General features: G+C 37.7%; 1 protein-coding gene across 3 annotated transcripts in view; it reads right to left on the reverse strand.

Moving 5' to 3' along the window:
- Positions 1-17,103, reverse strand: part of KIF27 (kinesin family member 27) — a 101,455-nt gene that overhangs the window by 67,451 nt on the left and 16,901 nt on the right. For 2 of the 3 annotated variants that reach the window (XM_032164386.2, XM_058446180.1), the window contains exons 4-6: positions 14,162-15,120; positions 9,009-9,152; positions 1,216-1,422 (exon numbers count right to left, since the gene is read on the reverse strand). In XM_032164386.2, the coding sequence (XP_032020277.1) occupies positions 1,216-1,422; positions 9,009-9,152; positions 14,162-15,120 (1,310 nt within the window). The remainder of the gene's footprint in view (positions 1-1,215; positions 1,423-9,008; positions 9,153-14,161; positions 15,121-17,103) is intronic. The other variant, XM_058446181.1, reaches the window with a different exon arrangement.

The raw sequence follows: 17,103 nt of genomic DNA on the forward strand, positions 1-17,103 counted from the left end.
ATTATTATAAGCTGTTAAAATTATAACATATAGTGGAATATGCGTATCACACGGTGTTTAGGATTTAATCACTTGACAATAGGCCCCCATCACGTATTCTCTCCTAAAAAATCCTACCTGATTCTGAAAATCATCTTATATCTGATTTTTGTGCTTCTGCTGTCAGTCACCTAATTAGATCATCTGTCACATCAGCATCATGATAGATGGGCGTAAAGCTTTTTAGGTGGCCTCCCAATGGGGTATGAAGGAGGGGAATTCTTTAAGGAAAAACCAACTCAAGAAGTACTGATCTAACAAATACTACGTACTAGACATGGCTATTTTATCCCATAACTGGCAGGCATCTAGTTTCCTCTTGTGAGAGTTTGGGAATTATTTAAGGAGCAAATAATAAAACCTTTTGTTCAGAATCCAACTTCGTTCTCTGGGATTGTAATTTCCTTTTAAAATTTCTTTTTACAAAGAAAACCAAATGTCCAGAGCTATTATAGTATTCATACCACCCAAGGCTGTCTGATGCAAAGTCCATGGCACTGCTCATATATCACTTGCCTTTCATTTCTTATCCCTCTGACTGTAACAACCAGATGGATCTCACGCAAACAAATCATTTCCCTTCATAAAATGAGGAAATAGAAACCAGAATTCATGAACCTGCTAAACCAAAACTCATGAATCTGCTAATTAAGTCTTTTCCATAATAGAGATTCTTTGATAATTCTTAAAACTGTGCGTGTATATATTTACCAACCACACACAAACTAAAATTTATATTGATATTTATATTGTCTTGATTATGTCTACTTGGTAAGACTGAATAGCATATAAATATTATTTCAAAAATAATGACAGGCCAAACAAGTTGAAATAAATATCCTCTAACATCTCAACTTTGTGTGGTTAAAGGAAGAAATAAATTCATGTAGATATTAAACTGGGTCATGTCTGAAAATATGGCAAAGGATACCTTTTTCACATTGATGAAGTATAGACATTATCTCCATCCAACTATTCCCTCCAAATGTAACTGTGTATTCTCTTGTTTACTAGTTTTTTTTATTAGAAAGAAGTATGCTTAAAAGAAAAAGTATACACAAAATCCATAAAATCAAACAAAAAAAATCTGCTGAGACTATATAAATACACTGTGATATTACACATGGCTAAAATTTTTTTAATCTCAAAATAAGGAAAAGATTGTTTGGACTTTACCTTCCTGGAATCTTGTCTTGATGGGATATAAACATAATGCCCCAAATGAGTATCAAATGGTACAGTATATGGTCTCCTTTCAGGGATCCTGGCATCTGGCCCATTTCCACAACTTTCTTTAGCTGAAGAAGTCACTGACGGGTTAAGTTTTGTTAGTTCTTCACTCAGTTGATCCACAAGAAGTTGTTGTTCTATTATTTTTTCATTCTTTGTAGAAGAGAGATGAAAATTTTTAAAATAGAGCACTTCAGTACCTTTAGATTATGATTAAAAATGAATTTTACATTGACCAAAATCATAACTACTTTAATAATACAGTCAATTCTCATTTATCCAGAGACTAGCCTTCTGGTGTTCACAAGTAACTAACATTGTTCTGAGTGGTAAAACCTTTTTAATAGTAAGGAGCAACAAACACAGCCAAAAAAGTCAAAAGTCAAATACTCAAAGATAACACCCCATCCACGGTGACTGGTTGCTTTGCCAACCTGAAGCACTTTGATTAGCTACCTTTATTAAAGTATGGACTTTCTGAATGGAATTCAAGAAGTAAAAAGAACAAGAAAGTTGAAAAAGTGGAGAAAGAATTGTAGGCAGCAGAGTTTGCAGCAAAGGAGGCAGAAGGAGGTAACAAGTGCAGGGAAGTGAAAGCCTTAGTGAAAAAGGAAGCCAAAAGCAGAGAGATAGAAGATAGCCAACTGATAGTCCTGAGAGGAAGGAGAACTTGGAAATCAAAGGCAGAACAAATTGTATATCAGGAATGCGTGTATGTGTTTCTGTATATGTGGTTTAGTTTTTTTTGTATATCCTCTAAAGAAAATTTTTGAAGTGTATCAAATCTAGAAAGCTCTAATGTCAATCTTTGTTTTACAAGCACAAATTTATGTAAATAAGAAACAGTCATTCATCTTAATACTTCACACGTACTACAATGTTGAAATAGGAAAAAAAAAAAACCTTACATTTTCATTGCATATATGCTGAGCAATAAAAATGCAACCTTACTTAAAAATCACATATTCAGATAATTAAAATATACAACATCAAAGGATTCAATGGAGTTCTTACATTGCCTGGGAAAAGGATAAAAGTACCAATTAATATTAGGGTGCATGGTATAGTCTCTAGGATAACCACTAAAAAAAGAGTAAAACTATAACTTCTAAGTTAGTGGGGAAAACAACAGAAGAAGAAAAAATAACCAACGATCCAAAAGAGGGAAAAAGGAACACAGAGGAGGAAGGATAAATAAAAGGAACAATGGTGGATTTTTACCAAAACAGTAATTATGTTAAATTAATAAATGAATAATGAAATTAAAAGATAAAGACTATCAGAAAGGATTTTAAAATTATCTAACCACATGCTGCTTACAAGAAACATATCTAAAATAGACACAGAAGGATTAAAAATAATATAGAAAAAGAGATACCATGTAAATATTAATCAAAAGAAAGCTGGTGTAGCTATAGTAAGGTCAAGGTAGACTTTAAGGCAACACTCATTAGAAGAGATAAGAAGAGGTAAAAACGATTAAAAGAGCAATTCACCAGGATGGTATAACAATTCTACATTTGTACGCACTTAATAACACAGCTTCAATATTTGTAGTGCAAAAACTATCAGCACTTCATGGAGAAATAAGACAAATCCAAAATTATAGTAGGGCTGGACACAGTGGCTCACACCTGTAATCCCAGCACGCTGGGAGGCCAAGGCCAGTAGATCACTTGAGCCCAAGAGTTTGAGAGCAGCCTGGACAATATGGCATAGAACCCCTTCTCTACAAAAAATACAAGAATTAGCAGGGCATTGTGGTGGGCGCCTGTGGTCCCAGCTACTCAGGAGGCTGAAGTGGGAGGATTGCTTGAGCCCAGGAGGTCGAGGCTGCAGTGACTCATGATCATGCCACTGTGCCCCAGCCTGGGTGACAGAGTGGAGATCTGTCATAGTGGGAGATTTTAACATCACTTTATAAATTACTGATATAACAAAAAGACTTCAAAGGTGAGTAAAAAATGTAGATTTGAATAATAGGATTAACCGTGCCCAATGATTGCAGAATGCATATTCTTCTCAAGTACCTCTGTAACATTTACAAACATTTGCCTTATTCTGAGCCAAAAAGCAAGTTTCAATACATTCAAAGGACTGAAATCAGAGACAGTATGTTATCTGATCACAACGCAATAAAAATTGATAAAACAAAAATAAATTCCCCATGTCCTGTAAATAAAACAACTATGTTATTCACGAGTCAAAAAAAAAAAGTCACAATGAAAATTAGGAAACATTTTGAGCTCAATGTGGAGTGCATGTCAAGACAAGCTTAGAAATATGTAATGTTAAATGCATATACCAAAGAAGAGAAGCTAAAAATCAATATACTAAATATTCATCTAAAGATGTTAAAAAGATAGCAGGAGGTTACCCCAAAAGTAGAAGGAATTAAATAATAAAGGGCAGAAATTAGTGAAATAGTGAACAAACTAATGAAATAAGGAACAAACATACACTAGTGAGAATTAACAAAGTCAAAAATTGTCTCTTTAAAGAGACTAATGAATTGGTAATTTTACTAGCTACTGAAACTGCAAAAAAAAAGTGAGAGAAGGCACAAATAATCAGGAATGAAAAAGGTGACATGTGACTAGATTTGTAAAATCAATGTGGTTTATGTTGTACATCTGCTTTCCTTGTAGTCTGGGACTTTGGTTCATGCTAGGCAAAGGGTGCCTTCATGACCCACGCATCCTCAATATAACCCATGGGCACTGAGTCTACTTAGTTTCCCTGCCAGATAACATTTTATAGGTGTTGTCACAACTCATTGCTGGGGGATTAAGCACATCCTCTGTGACTCTGCTGAGAGACAAGTCTTGGAAGCTTGTGCCTGGTTTCCTCCAGACTTTGTTCCATGTGTCTTTTTCCTTTGCTGATCTTGCTCTGCATCCTTTCACTGTAACAAATCCTAGCCAGGAGAATGAATATATATTGAGTTCTCCTAGTACGTCATCCAATCTGAGGGTGGTTTTGGGGAACCCCCAATACAACAGTACATCACAACATCAACAACAAAAAGGGTTTATTCCAGGAATAAAAGATTGGTTGAAAATCAGATCAATCAGCCAGGCGCTGTGGCTCATGCCTATAATCCCAGCACTTTGGGAGGCCGAGGTGGGCAGATCACAAGATCAGGAGATCGAGACCGAGACCATCCTGGCTAACATGGTGAAACCCCGTCTCCACTAAAAATGAAAAAAAAAAAAAATTAGCCAGGTGTGGTGGCGGGCACCTGTAGTCCCAGCTACTTGGGAGGCTGAGGCAGGAGAATGGCATGAACCCGGGAGGCAGAGCTTGCAGTGAGCCGAGATCACACCACTGCACTCCAGCCTGGGTGACAGAGTGAGACTCCGTCTCAAAAAAAAAAAAAAAAAAATCAGGTCAATCAGTGTAATTCACCATATTAGCAGAATAAGGAAGAAAAATCATGATAAAGAAAAATCATTTGATAAAAATCAATATCCATTCATAATAAAAATTCTCAGTTATTTCCTTAGTTTGGGAAAGGGTAAATTAAAAATACCTATAGAAAATACAATACTTCAGAGTGAAATTTTGAAAGCTTTTCCTCTATGATTGGAAACAAGACAAGGATGCTTTCTATCACCACTTGTATTCAACATTGCATTGGAGATCCCAGCAAATACAAGAAGGTATTTTTATAATAACTTTATTGAGACAAAATTCACATACTATAGAATCCAACTATTTAAAGTATACAATATAGAAGATATGGAAGAAGAAAAAGATACAGAAGGTGAAAGGATTATAAAGGAAGAAATGAAACTGTTATTATTTGCAGATGCATAATTATAAATGAAAATCCAAAAGAATTTACAGATAAAATATTAGAATTAAAAAGCAAGTATAGACCGGGCACGGTGGCTAATGCCTGTAATCCCAGTACTTTGGGAGGCCAAGGCAGGTAGATTATTTGAGGTCAGGAGTGACTGACTGACATGTTGAAACCGCGTCTCTACTAAAAATGCAAAAAAATTAGCCAGGCATGGTGGTGCATGCCTGTAGTCCCGGCTACTAGGGAGGCTGAGGCAGGAGAAGCGCTTGAATCCAGGAGGCAGAGGTAACAGTGAGCCGAGATCATGCCATTGCACTCCAGCCTGGATGACAGAGTGAGACTCTGTCTCAAAAAAAAAAAAAAGTTTATAGCCAGGCGTGGCAGCAGGTGCCTGTAATCCCAGCTACGCAGGAGGAGACTGAGGCAGGAGAATCGCTTGAGCCCGGGAGGCAGAGGTTGCAGTGAGCGGAGATTGTGCCACTGCACTCTTATCTTGGGTGACACGGTGAGACTCTGTCTCAAAATAAGAAAAAAAAAAAGAAATTACTTCCAAAAACTTTGGATCTTTTCCATTTATCTCGGGAATTTTGAAGGCTCCTCACCTGATGGTAACTGTAGACACTCCTGATCAAAAACTGAGTTTAGTCAGGTTGCTGGATATATAATGTATTAATATGTAAAAATTAGTATAGGTACACATACCAACAATAAGAAAATTTGAAAAATAAAATTTTTTAAAGATTCCATTTATAGTGACAGAAAAAAATCAAGTACCTAAAAAGAAATCTATAAATTATTTGCAATATTTCTGCACAAAAAAATGTAGGCCATTACTGAGAAAAAACAAAGGAAATCTAAGTAAATAGAGAACTATACCATGCTTATGGATTAGGAGACTCAATCAAAATATGTTCATTAATTCTAAACAGATACATAAATGTAATTCAATGTTAATTAGTTAATTAATGTTAACCAACTTGATTGAATCTTTCTATAATGTATACCTACATCAAAACATTACACTGTATCCCAGAAACATACAAAATTATTATTTGACCATGAAAAATAAATAAATGAAAATAGCATACTAAGTGAAAGAAGTCGCACACAAAGGCCACTTACTGTATGATTCCAGTTATATGAAATGTTTAGAATAGGCAAATCCATAGAAGTGGAAAGTAAAGTGGTTTTTGCTAGGGGCTGAGGAAAGGAGGAAAATGAGGAGTGACTGCTAATGGATACAATATTTTCATTTTGGGGTGATAAAAATATTCTAAAATTAGATGGTGTGATGGTTAGACAATTCTGTAAATACATAAAAAAATCATTGAATTGTATATTTGAAGGGCTGCATTCTATAGTATGTGAATTATATCTCAATAAAGTAATTATTTAAAAAATTTAAAAATTAAAATAAAATTTATATGGAACAACCAAGACATCTGGGGAGTGGGGAGGGAAGGAGAACAGCAGAAGGCCTTGCTCTACAAAATATCTACACTTATTATAAATCTACAATAAATAAGAAATGTGATCTTGGCTCAAGGAGATACAAATCAACCAACAGAATAGAAGGCCAAGAAATAGACAAGAGATTCATGCACAAATGGACCTTGATTTATGATAAAGATAGCACTCAAAACAGTTGTGAAAAGATGGTTTCCAATAAATGATGCTAGGACAAATGAATATCTATATGTTTAAAAAATGAAATTTGATCTTTACTCCATACACAGAAATCAATTCCTGGAGGACTATACAGCTAAATGTGGAAGGCAAAACAATAAAGCTTCTGGAAGATAATATAGAAAGTATCCTCAGAGGAAACAACTGGGGAAAGGAAAAACTTATTAAATAGAAAACAAATATCATTAACCATAAAGGAAAAGATTGACGAATTTGATTACAATAAGAACTCTTCATCAAAGATACCACTGAGAGTAAAAAGCAAGCCACAGAAAAATTATTTGCAATCACGTAAGTGACAAAGCGCTCACACCCAGAATATACAACAAACTTCTACAAATTAATCTAGAAGACAGATAACTCAATAGAAAAACAAACAAGAGACTTGAATGAGTACTTCACAAAGGAGGATATCCAAATAGCCAAAAACATATGAAAAAAATGCTTAACCTCACTAGTCTTCAGGGAAATGCAAACTGAAGCCACAATAAAATGATACTACATGCCTACCAGATTGGCTAAGATTTAAAAATTAATAACAAACGTTGAGAAGCATACGGAACAGTGAGAATGCTCACATAGTGCTGGGTGGGAGTATAAAATGGAAAACAATCAGGTATCACCTACAAAAGTTGAAGATATACCTACCCTATGGCCTAGGAATTCAACTCCTAGGCACAAATCTGAAAGAAATATGTGTGCATGTGCACCAAGAGACACTGAAAATTCACGAGAAAATTTCACAGAAAGCCACAAATGTCCATCAAACAGTAGAACAGAAAATAAATTGTGGTACAGTCATACAATAAAATCCTATGTAGCTACAAAACTAAACAAACCACAGTCACACATTACAGATAAAATATTAGAATTTACAGAAAAAATATTACAATTAAAAAGTGGATGAATCATAACAATGTTCAACAAAAGCAACCAGATACTGAATAAGCTATACTGAATAAGTTAATAAAAATTCCAAAAACTAAACTGTAGTGTTGAAGGATACATATTTAGATAGTAAAACCATAAAGAAAAGCAAAGAAATGATTACCATGTAAGTCAAGAGAGTGGCTCTCTTTGAGGAAGAGGGAGGAATAATAATTGTAAGGAGGCACTAAAAATTTTGAGGCACTGGCAGTTAGCAATTTCTTGACCTGGTGGTGGCTACCCAGTTGTTCTCTTTGTGATAAATCACTGATTAATATGTATTGTTTTGTATATACTTTAGTTTCATGTTTTTAAATTATTATACAATTAGGGCCAGGCATGGTGGCTCATGCCTGTAATCAATCTCAGCACTTTGGGAAGCTGAGGTGGTAGGATCACTGAGCCCAGGAGTTCGAGACCAGCTTGAGCAACACAGTGAGACCCCCGTCTCCACAAAAAAATCAGAAAATTAGCCGGGTACGGTGGCATGCACCTGTGGTCACAGCTACTCAGGAGGCTGAGGCGGGAGGATCACTTGAGTCTGGGAGATCGAGGCTGCAGTGAGCTGTGATTGTGCCAATGCACACCAGCCTGAGCAACACAATGAGATCCTGTCTCAAAACAAACAAAACAACAACAACAAACAACAACAAAATACAATCAGAAGGGTTAAAAAAGAAAACAAAAATCAAACAACGTGAAAATCAAAATCTGATGTGTGCTGGATCAGATTATTTCTCGGGGAATTAGTTATTCCCTGATAGGAAGCTAAAGGCTTTAAATGATATTAACTATTTGGGGTGATGGGAGAAGCCACAGCCAGGGAGTATATGTAGAGGCATACTATGTTATACTGTAGACATATCCATGTTAATATAATAGGAAAGCTAAGATAGAAAATTTGAAAGATGTAAGTGGAGTTAAAAAGCAAATCACTCACAAGGTATAAGAGGATAATTTAATACATTTTAAAGTTTAAATTATGTATTTACCTTCCAACTCCTAACAATATTGCATTTCCTAATACCTTGGCAAACAACAGGAAGGAAAAGTATGGAAAAATAACCATGATATATTCATAAATTAATTTCCTGGGTATTATCTCTATATTTCTAAAACCAAAGTCAGGCTAACAATAAAAATGTTTCCATTTAAGCAGATTTAAAGGAAAAACTAATAATTCTTTCAGGTGCCTATGTTCAGAACTCTTCAAATGAAAATCCTTTTTTTAAGTTCCCATTTATCATTTAAAATGCTACTGTGTTTAGTTAGGTACTATTTCAAGAAAATCTACAGAGCTAGATGCATTAAGAAATTCTACCTGCAGTCTATTCACTTTTTGCGCTTCTTTCAAAGATACAGCATGCCCTTTGTTTTCCTGTACCATCATCTGCACTTGATTCTTCAGTTCCTTAACCTCCAGTTCCTTCTGATTAAATACTACTTCATCAGCAGCAAGCGCACACTAGTGGGGAAAGAAGGCACAAGTGACATTCACCACGGAAAATAATCAAGAAACCCCATATAACACAAAAATGGTGATTTGATTATAGCTTGATGATGTCTCATAAATTTTTTTTCATTTTCAACTTTTTCTGATTTCTTTCTAAGAAAGGCAGAAAGAGTTGAGAGAACCTACTATTGCTATAACACAGGAATTCATTACCATGAAGACAGAAGATTTTCCTGATTTTTACTTCCTGTATATAAAAACTAGTTGTTTTGGTTCTAGAGTACCTTCACTAAGATTTTTACAAGTTTGCTAGAACTGCTGAGATTTTAATGTGGATCACTCAAAGAGGTCACATTTTCCAAATTGACATACAGGGTTATAAGAATACATTAGGGCATCTGAATGAAGCAGATTTGCTGATTTTGTACACTTTCATTATGAAGAGATATATTTTGAAGATGTCTACAAATGATTAAACAGTTTTACTTTTTGGTTTCTAGTAAATTTGCCGATTTTTAAGTACATTTGGGATATGTAAATAATAAAGTAGCTTTTAAATTAAATAAACAGAAAATTATTTGTCAAGAGCCTCATTCCACATATTGCCTTGGCATTTTAAAAATCTCACTAAATAAGATATTGGCGTGGATGCTACTGCTAGTGGGAATGTAAACTAGTACAGCCACTATGAAAAACAGTGTGGAGATGCCTTGAAGGACTAAAAGTAGAACTACCATTTGATCCAGCAATCCCACTACTGGGTATCTACCCAGAAGAAAAGAAGTCATTATACAAAAAAGATACTTGCACACGTATGTTTATAGCAGCACAATTCGCAATTGCAAAATTGTGGAACCAAACCAAATGCCCATCAATCAATGAATGGATAAAGAAACTGTGATATATATCACAACTCCTATATAAACCAACTCCTGTATGTGTCCCAACATTCAAGCTTCCAATTACCAGTACTTCCTGTTCCACCAGTTTCTTATACTAATGAGGAAGGGCCTGCTCTACCTAGACAATTACCTTTCAGAAAAAAAAAAAAAAAGAACTAAAAGAAAAGATTTAAAAAGTATTACCTTATCTGTTTTTATGCTACTATTTATTTATTCATTTATTTTTAGAGACAGGGTCTCACTCTGCCACCCAGGCTGGAGTGCAGTGGTGCAATCATAGCTCACTGCAGTCTTGAACTCCTGGGCTCAAGTAATCCTCCCACCTAAGCCTCCCGAGTAGGTGGGACCACAGGCGTATGCCACCATGCCTGGTTAGTTTTTTGATTTTTTGTAGAAACAGGGGTCTCATTTTGTTTCCCAGACTGGTCTCAAACTCCTGGGCTCAAAACGATCCTCCAGCCTCAGCCTCCCAAAGTGCTGTGATTACAGGCATAAGCCACTGTGCTGGCTGAGACTAGTACATTTTAATGTATAGATCTTAATGTAACACGATAGTTTCAAATCTCATATTTCAAGTAACTAGAAATTTCTGCTTGTTGAGTTTGGTGTAATAGGAAAGAAGAACATCCACAATTATCTGAAAAAATCAGTGAAATACTCCTCCCTTCAAACTATACAATTATGAGGCTGAATTTTCTTTACAAACTTCAACCAAAACATATTGCAACAAACTGAATACTGAAGCAGATATGAAAATCCAACTGTCTGTTATTAGGTCAGATGTTAAAGAGATTTGCAAAAATGTAAAGGAATTCTACTCTTACTAAAATTTTTTTCTGTGTTGGCCGGGTGCAGTGGCTCATGTCTGTAATCCCAGCACTTTGGGAGGCCAAGGCGGGCGGATCATGAGGTCAAGAGATGGAGACCATCCTGGCCAATATGGTGAAACCCCGTCTCTACTAAAAATACAAAAATTAGCTGGGCATGGTGGCATGTGCCTATAGTCCCAGCTACTCGGGAGGCTGAGGCAGGAGAATTGCTTCAACCTGGGAGGCGGAGGTTGCAGTGAGCCGAGATCACGCCACCACACTCCAGCCTGGCGAGAGAGCAAGATTCCATCTCAAAAAAAAAAAAATTGTTAGAAAATATTTTTCATTAAAAATGCCCTTTATATTAACATGTAATTGGGTTACTGTTAGTTTTGAATGAATAAATAGCTTAGATTTTTTCAGTTTTAATTCTAACACAGTAAATATCAATAGATATAACCCACATAAACAAAAGCTCTTTGAGGGATCTCGCTTTAAAAGTGTAAAGAAGGCCGGGCGTGGTGGCTCACGCTTGTAATCCCAGCACTTTGGGAGGCCGAGGCGGGCGGATCACGAGGTCAGGAGATCGAGACCACGGTGAAACCCCGTCTCTACTAAAAATACAAAAAAATTAGCCGGGCGTGGTGGCGGGCGCCTGTAGTCCCAGCTACTCGGAGAGGCTGAGGCAGGAGAATGGCGTGAACCCGGGAGGCGGAGCTTGCAGTGAGCCGAGATTGCGCCACTGCACCCCACCCGGGGGGCAGAGGGGGAGCCCCGTCTTCAAAAAAAAAAAAAAAAAAGTGTAAAGAAGTCGTCCTGTGATCAAAAAGTTTGAGAACTTGAGCACTGCTGTAACAGAGGATAATACAAATGCCTGCTTTATAATATTACATGTAAAAAGGCTTTGAGGAAATATTTCTAGCTAGATAGAGAAATAAGCTTAGAGCTTAAAAAAAGGAAATATACTTAACTATATTTCCTTTTTAACTAAAAGCTATCTTTTTAAGTTTTCCTATTTTGAAAAATGGATAGAACCATGGAAGCTGGGAACCATGTTATCTCAGGAACAACTGAAGGACCATTCATTTGCTCACTAGCTTGCAAACTCCACCCAAGCAAGCAGTAACTAGGTGTGTCCTGTCCTCCACTATTCCCACGACATACAATCTTCACACAATAAACAGTTTCTGAATGAAAAGCGGGGAAATGTAAATCTGAACTCAATACATGTACATATAACAAGTATACAGGTACATACCTACATTCCTTAAACATTAATAAATATGCTAATTTGTTGGTTTTTGTTAAAACCTATACTACAAACACAAGAGATGCACGAAGTATTTTTTCCTTTTTTTTTTTAAAAGAGGTGACCATTTATTATTTTCCTAGACCCTACAGTTTAAAGATCTAAGTACTATATTTGTGATTTTTTATGGAATGTATTTTCCTAACATGTACATGAACAAGCATATAAATTTAAAGTAAATTATATATTCAAGTAAATCTGTAAAATTCAAGATTGCTAGCTGAATTCTTTTTTTTTTGTCGTATTGACTTTTTTTTTCCTGAAGACATGCCAGTTTTATTATTTTTTTTTTGCACACAAAACAATAAACATTTTCTAAAAATACATACAAACAAAAAGATGCATATCAAACATATTAGGAAGGTTGCACATGGGAAGACGGGAAATAGAAATGGGGGGTAGGAATTAAAGAAAATAAATGAGAGAGGGACTTTGTATGGATCAATGATAATAACTCAATCCTCTATTTGACAAAGAAGAAGGAGAAGGAAGAGGAAGAAAAAGAAAGTGGGATATAGGATCAGAAAGGGAGTAAAATAGAAAAAAATTAGAGTATGACTCCAGGGTAGATCTGTTTTGTTGTTGCTGGGTTGGTTGGTGGGTCTGTTGTATTTTTCATATGTTTCGCCATGTTGGCCAGGCTGGTCTCGAACTCCTAACCTCAAGTGATCAACCCGCCTCAGCCTCCTAGAGTGCTGGGACTACAGGCGTGAGCCACCAAGTCCAGCCCCCACATTGCGTCTGGCCTCCGTGGTAGACCTCCCAGACCGGGCCCATCCAGGGGTGGCAGGAGAGATTCTCATTTTCCAGTGGGGGCGGGCAGGTCCTCATTTCCGAGGGGGCGGGGAGGTGTCTCATTCCAGGGGACACAGACATCCCATTTTCCAGGGGGGGCCAGGCAGAGGCCCACTTCCAGAGGGCCGCCAGGGTCCTCATTCCAGGGGGCCGGGCAGAGGTCCTCATTCAGCCGGTGGGGGACAGGGAAGGGCTTCATTCCAGTGGGGGGCCAGGCAGATCTCATTTTCCAGGGGGCACCGGGCAGAGACTTTCACATTCCAGGCGGCGGCCTGGCAGAGGCTGCAATCCCCGCACCCTGGGAGGCCAAGGCAGGCGGCTGGGAGGCGGAGGCTGCAGCGAGCCAAGACCACGCCACCGCGCTCCAGCCCGGGCAACACGGAGCAGCGAGTGAGCGAGACTCCGTCTGCAGTCCCAGCACCTCGAGAGGCCGAGGCGGGCAGACCACTCGAGGTCAGGAGCTGGAGAGCAGCGTGGCCAACATGGCGAAACCGCGCCTTCAGCCAAAGGACAGAAAGCAGGCAGAGGTGGTGGCGCGCTCTCGCAATCCCAGGCAGCCCACAGGCCGAGGCAGGAGAATCACGGGAGGCGGACGCAGGGAGTCTGCAGCAAGTGGAGTATACTGCAGCCTGGGCCATGGAGGGAAGAAAAAAGAAAAAAAAGAAAGAAAGAGGAAGGAAGGAAGGAAGGAAGGAAGGAAGGAAGGAAGGAAGGAAGGAAGGAAGGAAGGAAGGAAGGAAGGAAGGAAGATTTTTTTCTTTCAAGAACTGCTGACCCACAGAGGGAGAAAAACTCAGTAAAAGATAACTTAGTTTTATGTCTAAAACAAGTTTATTTTCAGTCTCTAAATTGACAACCAGGTCCACAAAGTTCTATTTAATAAATATAACAAATTAAAATACACTTTAACCAAAGGAGAAAGGAGGAGGAACCAAGAAGGGTATGAATTGTGAGGAGGAAGCAATAGGAAAGGGGAGGGTAGAAAGAACAAAGTAAGAGAGGCAAGTAGGATTCTATATATAAATCATTTTTTAAAAAAACCTAAAATTCCAAAATGACTCTTAGAATTTACTTGCCCAAATAAATTTAGTCCTTAAAAGAGTTATCCATAACAATGTCTAAATATGTTAACGCATGTACCCCCGAAATGTGTACACCTATTATGTATCAATAAAATAAATAAATAAATAAGTGATGTCTAAGTACCTGGCATTTCTTAAGCTCTCTCTTCAGCTGGAGAACTGTAACATGCTGTGGTCCTTCTTCCAGACTTGCAGTGCCTCTGATTCCTCGAAATGAGGTGAGGACAGCCTTCCTGACCTCTTGGATCATGTTAAACCACTCCTGCAGTTTGTGTTGCTGCTTTTGGTTTAGTCTGACAGTATCTTTTAGGTCAACGAGGAAGGTAAAAGCTTCTTCTACACAACATTGGTAACCCAGACATTCTCCTTGAAGCTGAGCTACTTGCTCCTCAAGAGAATGAATCCTATTTGTATCAGGACTCCCTTCTTGATGGATCTGGCTAGTTTGGCTGACACCAGCCTGCTGGCTTTGCAAAGCTTCTCGAAGCAATTTAATCTCAAATTCCATTTCATCTGTACGGTCTGACTCGGGGCTGAAGTTTACAGTGGGTTTGTTTCTAATGTTCCGTGCTCTGTTGGCATATTTGAGAGAATTTAAGGACTCATCAAAATTCGAGGAGGAGGGGCTGACACATGTGATCATGACAGTCTTAGCACTGCCTCCCAGAGAATCTTTCAGAAGCCGGGTAATTTTAGCATCCCTATATGGAATATGTGAACTCTTCCTGCGTGGGTCCCCAAGAGCGCTTATTACATTTCCTAAAGCCAGCAATCCACTATTGATTTGAATGGATTCTTTGAACCGTTCACCAGTATTCCCCGTTTTGGTTACTCTTTCTGATCCTGCCAAATCCACAAAGTGGAACTTTGAGACAATATGCCGAGGGGAATACCATGATCCATCTTCAGCTGCCTCCATATTTTTATGAACTTGACAAATGCTGATTGTAAAAATTGCATGTGATCTGCTGGAGTGCTCATTCATTTGAGTGGTACCTGTATGTCTGGCTGCATTCCCCATCTCCAAAAGACTCATCACTTCATCTGCACTCTCCACATGGCATTCCTTGGCCCCAACAATCACTTAAAATAGTAATAACATGTTTTTAAGCCAAGTTTTCATCAAAAGCTACTATAGTTAACAGTTACCATTTGCTAAACAGCCTAGCCAAGATAGTCCCTTTTTTAGAAAGTCAACAGCATTTCAGATAATAATAATAACATCAGCAACATCATCAAATAATTTTAGATAATCTCCCAAAGAAACTATTTTAACAGACAGCACTTATTTTGATGTTTATATTCTAAAAGCTATAATTTTTTGAAAAAACAATCTAGTTTATCTTGAGTCATGAGTCACACTCAATTCCTAAAAATGACTGACAAAAGAAAAACCCTTCATTCCAGTCTTTTGATTTGTAAAGCCTAATAGATAAATCTTTTTTTTTTTTTTGAGACGGAGTCTCAGCCTGTCGCCCAGGCTAGAGTGCAGTGTCACAATCTTGGCTCACTGCAACCTCCACCTCGGGTTCAAGTGATTCTCCTGCCTTAGCCTCCCGAGTAGTTGGGATTACAGGCATGCGCTACCACACCTGGCTAATTTTTCTGTACTTTTAGTAGAGACAGGGTTTCACCATGTTGGCCAGGCTGGTCTTGAACTCCTGACCTCAGGTGATCCACCTGCCTCGGCCTCCCAAAGTGCTGGGATAACAGGTGTGAGCCACTGCACCTGGCCTAGATTAATCTTTTATAAATTAATCAAATATATCATTCAAAAGAGTTAATCAGTAGATTAGAAGAATTAATTAGTGTCAATTAAAAGGCATTCTTTTTTTTTCAGTTTTGTTAATAATCAAGCCATCCTTAGCTTTTATGTTTTTTGGTATTGTGAGGTCATAATCAATGATGAGTAAAAAATTCAATACAAATAAAGTTGGTTATTCATTTTAAAAACAGGTATGGTTTACATAACATCAGAGTGCAAGGTAAACAGATGAGATGGCAATTAAAAGAAAACACTTTGAACACCATAATGTACCATACTCAAAAAAGAAAAAAAAGTTTTTATTTCAATCGCAGAATGAACTAAAAATAACCTACATTTACTACCTGCATTATTTGTTTATATCCAAAAATTTTTTTTTTTTTTTTGAGATGGAGTCTCACTCTGTCCCCAGGCTGGAGTGCAGTGGCGCAATCTTGGCTCATTGCAAGCTCCGCCTCCCGGGTTCACGCCATTCTCCTGCCTCAGCCTCCCGAGTAGCTGGGACTACAGGTGCCCACCACCTCGCCTGGCTAATTTTTTGTATTTTTAGTAGAGATGGGGTTTCACTGTGTTAGCTAGGATGGTCTCAATCTCCTGACCTCGTGATCCACCCACCTCGGCCTCCCAAAGTGCTGGGATTACAGGCGTGAGCCACTGCACCTGGCCTATATCCAAAAATAGTTCAAAGAGAAGTAGGTAGACTTAGGAATTGAATCAGAGAAGGAAAGCTCCTAATCTCATGCTCAAATTATATTGCCATAATTCCTCTTTACTCAGATACTGTCACATCACTATTTCTTTAAAAAATAATCATTTCAGTTTCATTATTTCCATCATGGCACTTTTTAAACAACCTAGTTCATTTAAAGTCCTGTAAGTCATAGTAAAACTTTCATTAAATTTTTCTAATGTTAGGCTATAAGTTAGCACTACGGTTCTCGAATCCAGACGCAAATCACCTGGTAGCTTTATAAAAACGAAAGTGCCAATGCCCAGGTACCATCTCAGACCAATTAAATCAGAATCCCTGTGAAGTAGGACCCAGAAATCAGTATTTTTAAAAAGCTTCCCACGTGTACTAATTGTGTGGCGGCTAGCATGGACATCACTGCTTCACACAGAGATTCTAAAGAAATATGTCAAACAAATGCACTTTACTTGTGAGTGAGACATTATGTAAGACATACTGTAATTTAAGATCATTTGTAACATCCTTCCAAAATTTTTTCAGCATTGATATCAGATATGAAGTATTTTGATCAAGTTTATCAAGAGTGATAGTGAAGTGTATATATTTCTAT

Source organism: Hylobates moloch, unplaced genomic scaffold (genome assembly GCF_009828535.3).
Source record: "Hylobates moloch isolate HMO894 unplaced genomic scaffold, HMol_V3 SCAFFOLD_10, whole genome shotgun sequence".
In the NCBI taxonomy this organism is placed as follows: Eukaryota; Metazoa; Chordata; class Mammalia; order Primates; family Hylobatidae; genus Hylobates; species Hylobates moloch.